The sequence below is a fragment of the Oratosquilla oratoria genome, unplaced genomic scaffold (genome assembly GCF_046742065.1).
Source record: "Oratosquilla oratoria isolate Oo_2021 unplaced genomic scaffold, ASM4674206v1 SCAFFOLD59, whole genome shotgun sequence".
NCBI lineage: Eukaryota > Metazoa > Arthropoda > Malacostraca > Stomatopoda > Squillidae > Oratosquilla > Oratosquilla oratoria.
Genome location: NW_027467723.1, coordinates 757,136 through 762,135, shown reverse-complemented (window position 1 = coordinate 762,135; position 5,000 = coordinate 757,136). Strand labels below are relative to the sequence as shown.

General features: G+C 37.3%; 2 protein-coding genes across 3 annotated transcripts in view; one reads left to right on the top strand and one right to left on the bottom strand.

Annotated features, from left to right (window-relative positions):
* The window catches only part of LOC143023775 (uncharacterized), a 776,468-nt gene that overhangs the window by 676,775 nt on the left and 94,693 nt on the right, over positions 1–5,000 (top strand). The window lies entirely within an intron of this gene.
* Positions 1–5,000, bottom strand: part of LOC143023772 (sodium-independent sulfate anion transporter-like) — a 36,846-nt gene that overhangs the window by 15,515 nt on the left and 16,331 nt on the right. The window contains exon 7 of the mRNA XM_076182384.1: positions 3,206–3,299. Within this exon, the coding sequence (XP_076038499.1) occupies positions 3,206–3,299 (94 nt within the window). The remainder of the gene's footprint in view (positions 1–3,205; positions 3,300–5,000) is intronic.

The window sequence follows — 5,000 nt, the reverse complement described above, 5'->3', positions numbered from 1 at the left end:
GTTGCTTAAGACGTCATCTTTGTTTTGATAGGTCCAGAGGTCGAAGAAATTAAAGTATGATAAATACGTCTATTCTAACCTAACCTAACCTAACCTAATCTAACCTAACCTAACCTGCATTTAGTAATGCGATACCTGTAATTCTATAGGTCATCAGATACGTCGTTGTCGTTGTCGTCGTCGTTAGGATATTGAAGGCTGGTTTTGGTATCGCATTCGATCCGACTGCGGGGTGTAGGCTACAGGAGTTGCATGGCTTCAAGAAATGCACGAATCTCAGCTCCGAAACTCTGTTTTAAAATTATGTACCTTGCGAGGTACAGACGGAAGTACTGAGAGCGTATTCCAGATCCTATGGTCACAACTTCGTTCCGTGGTGTATTTGCTTTTAGCGGGACTGGAAGAATAACAAGGAGTCCCCACCCTGTGATTGTAGCTTCGTTCGTTAGTGTATGTGTCTTTAGTATTTTTGTTGTTGTTGTTCATTTCCGCCAAGAAAAACGTATATTACGGTGATGTATTACAATTTACAAAATTAATACTTAATTTTCCAATGCTCTGTCGGATAGGTGTGCACTTTCGAAAAAAGCCGATAATTATGATGGTGATTTTGGTAGTTGAGGAAGAGAAAGAAGATAAGAAGAAAGAGGAGGAGGAGGGGGAGGTAATTTCTGAGGAGATGAAAGACAACACGAAAAAATTAAGAGAGTGAGCAAACAAGAGAACCTACCAAAAGTCAAACACAAGTAAGGACTTCTCAAAAAATAAATAAATGAATAAATGAATAAGATAAAATAGGTCACTTTTTGAGATAAAAGATAGGTCATCCAGAGGGTGTAACCAAGGACTTCTGCTTAAAAAGAGAGAAAGAGAGAGAAGAGAGAGAGAGGAGAGAGAGAGAGATGAGAGGAGAGAGAGAGAGAGAGAGAGAGAGAGAGAGAGAGAGAGAGAGAGAGAGAGAGAGAGAGAGGAGAGAGAGAGAGAGAGAGAGAGAGAGAGAGAGAGAGAGAGAGAGAGAGAGAGAGAGAGAGAGAGAGAGAGAGAGAGTGAGAGAGAGAGAGAGACGAGAGAGGAGAGAGAGAGAGAGAGAGAGAGAGAGAGAGAGAGAGAGAGAGAGAGAGAGAGAGATAAAGAGAGAGAGAGAGAGAGCGAGAGAGAGAGAGAGAGAGAAAGAGAGAGAGGGGGGAGAGAGAAAGAAAGAGAGAGAAGACTCTTGAGACAAAAGATAGATAAGCTATGGAGCTATAGCCCTGTCAGCAGGCTGCCACCGAAAAAGGGAACTGGTCAGAACCGGGACTTAAAGAACATAAACTTGTCAGTTCCGACAGTTATAACGTTCGAGTATCCTCCTACCAGATCCAATTTGTGGAAATGTTTTGTCTTCTTATATAAAGCTGATTAAATGTTACATGAAATGAATCAGTCTCTAAATATAAATCTCAGATACACGCACATATGCATATACAAACATACATACATTCATGTAGAAAGATCACTAAAAACAACACGTGATCCACAAATTTTGCTGGTAACCACTAAGGAAATCGGCAGAAAACAGTAATTCCCAAGCGCTTTCGTGTAATTCACATCTTCAGGGGAATACAGAAAAAGTTGTGTTACAAAGAGGTTTAAAAGTAACAAGATTATACTTTAGGAAAGGAACAGACATAGTACGAGATGTCACAAGATTAGACACTAGGAAAGAAACTGGCATAGTACAAGATGACACGAAATATTACACTACGAAAGGAACTGGTAAAGCACAAAAAGTCACATATGAAAATAAGAATAAGTCTTGGTACACAAAGTCATCAATGAAAAAGAAATCTCGTACTGTGTCTGTTCCTTTCCTAGTGTATAATCTTGTTACTTTTAAACCTCTTTGTAACACAACTTTTTCTGTATTCCCCTGAAGATGTGAATTACACGAAAGCGCTTGGGAATTACTGTTTTCTTCCGATTTCCTTAGTGGTTACCAGCAAAATACATACATGTATAAACACATGAATATATATATATATATATATATATATATATTTATATTTATATATAATATATATATATATATATTTATTTAATATATATATATATACATACATACATATACATACAAATATATATGTATATAGATATACACATATGTACTGTTGCAACCCTACCATATAGAACACCCTACAGCCATGTAATAATTTCAGGGCTTTATCCTTTGTAGCCCTTAGCAAAAGATTGTCCCTCTTCGAATGGAGGCTTCCGATTGATGCATCTAGTTTTCTAATAAATACCAATCAACTCACAAGTGAAAATATTATTTTCAAATTTACGACCATTTTGTATATACCAAGAAGATCCGTTTCCGTTTCTGTTGAAAAGGTATTTACAAAATGTTCTCAAAATCATGTGTATGATAGTCGTTAGTCCTAGGGCAGTGACTTATACATTTCATTAAACATTTCCAATAGTAATTTTATTCCACAGAACATTAGCCAAATGAGTGATTTTTTATTTGTCAGTTGATCATGTTACCCTTGTTAGTCAGTGCAGAATTTAGTAATTTAGTGATAGTGATATTGTATGCTCGTATCCTTGATAATGATGTGATGTAACTTATGTACATAAGGATGATCTGAAGGAGGGGGAGATGATGGAAGAGGTGGTTGATGGGAGGCTGTGGGAGAGAGGAGATAGATATGAGGGATGATGAGGGAGTTGGCGAGGGAGACAAAGTGGGAGTTGGAGGAGGTTGTGGAGTAATATGAGAAGTGGAGGTTGGGAGGGGAAGAGAAGGTAGATGAAGGAAAAGGCATATGAGAACATGATGTTCTGTATAAACAGAGGAGAATTAAGGAGATAAGGAGCCTACACCAGGAGGCGGGTAGCAGCTACCGAAGCATTCATATTAGCCCTATTATGCGTTTGGACAATTAGGGGAGGTAACAGTCCCTACTGGGAATCGAAGAGAAGTGCAGGATTCGAACCCACGACTAAGGAAATGTGAGGTTAGCATGTATCCGATTACGCCACCAGCGCGCAAGAGATTTTGATTTTTCTCCTGAGCTCATGGAAATGAAAAAGACAAAATTTCTTGATTCCATGATCACAACAAAGAGATCAAGCCTGAAGTCATTTAATTGCATTCGAAGAGAGTTGATTAACATAACTTGCTGAACAAATAAGCTTGGTCATCTCAGCAGCCACTGAACCTTACCCTGACGAAGTTTTCGACCTCCCGAAGAGCTGACCGAGATCGTAGGTTCCTTCTGTCATCTCGGCCATCTTCGAAGTCCACGACAGCATCCTTCCTGAAGGAGAACATGAGGAAGGGTCAGGATTCATGGTCATATCATTTGGAAGTGCTTTTATCAGTTAAGAGCCTTCACAAATCGAAAATTTTACCTTCTTTCTTTTCAATGTTGACCTCATGACCGAAGAGTAAAAAAAAAAAGAAAAAAAAAATCAAGATAGGATGTGCCAACGAGATAAGTCTGAAGTGAAGAAGTGTAATTCCATTTTCTTTATGGTGTATAAGAACAGGGGCCTAGGGCAAGGATTAAGATTACATAAAAACAAACAGCCCTCTTGGTAGCATCTTTCACGGAGCAAAGTAATATTATATATTATATCGTTCACACACAAATACACACGCACGCACACACACACACACAAACACACACACACACATACACACACACACACACACATACACACACGCACACACACACACACACACGCACAAACACACACACACACACATACACACGCACAAACACACACACACACACACACACACACACACACACACACACACACACACACACACACACACACACACACACACACACACACACACAAACACACACACACACACACACACACACACACACACACACACACACACACACACACACACAAATATATATATACATATATACATATATATATATATATATATATTTACATTTATATATATACGTATATATATATGTATATGTATATATATACACGTAAATATATATATATATATATATATGTATATATATATATATACATATATATATATGATATATATATATATATATATACTATATACTATATATATACTAGCCAAGTTACCCTCGCGTTGCTGCGAGTTCGTGAATCATCCCTAATCTAACCATACCCCACCTAACTTTAACCATTAACCCTAACCAAAAATGTATTTTTTAAATGAAACATAGTTATCCAAGTACCTGAAGTGATAGGGTATCAGAATATATATAGTTATGAGGATCTATCTGCAAAACCCTAGGAGGAGTTCGGGAACATTCAAACAAACAAACAAACAAACAAACAAACAAACAAACAAACAAACAAACAAACAAACAAACAAACAAACAAACAAACAAACAAACAAACAAACAAACAAACAAACAAACAAACAAACAAACAAACAAACAAACAAACAAACAAACAAACAAACACAAAAAAATAAACAAAAAAGAAACAAACAAATTGACAGACAAATGAAAGATAGTAATCCAAGTACCTTGGGTTATAAGGTTTCAAAATATATATGATTATAGGGGTCTATCTGCAAAAACCTAATAGGACTTGTGTATCATGAACTACAAATGGTAGCAAGATGAAACTACTACCATTTAAAGAATAAAAGCATCAAATTTTCTTATGTTAAACCTGTTGTGTATTGAACAATCCGATTGAACTGATCGCGTGCTCCTGTAATGGTCCTCTAGGTCTCCAGATCTCACTCCAAGCGACTTCTTCCTCTGGGGATATTTGAAAGCCTTGGGGCATGTACCTCCCCTTCCTAGAGACGTGTATGAGCTGAAGGTTCGAATTATAGAAGCCTTGGCAACCATCGACAACGCTGTGATAGGTTGCATTTGACAAGAAATGGATCATCGTTTGAATGTGTGCTGTGTAACCTGAGGCGCACAGATTGAGTATTTTCAAAAAGATAATAATCAATTCATTTCTAGCTCTTTTGTATTTGTATTTCCTGA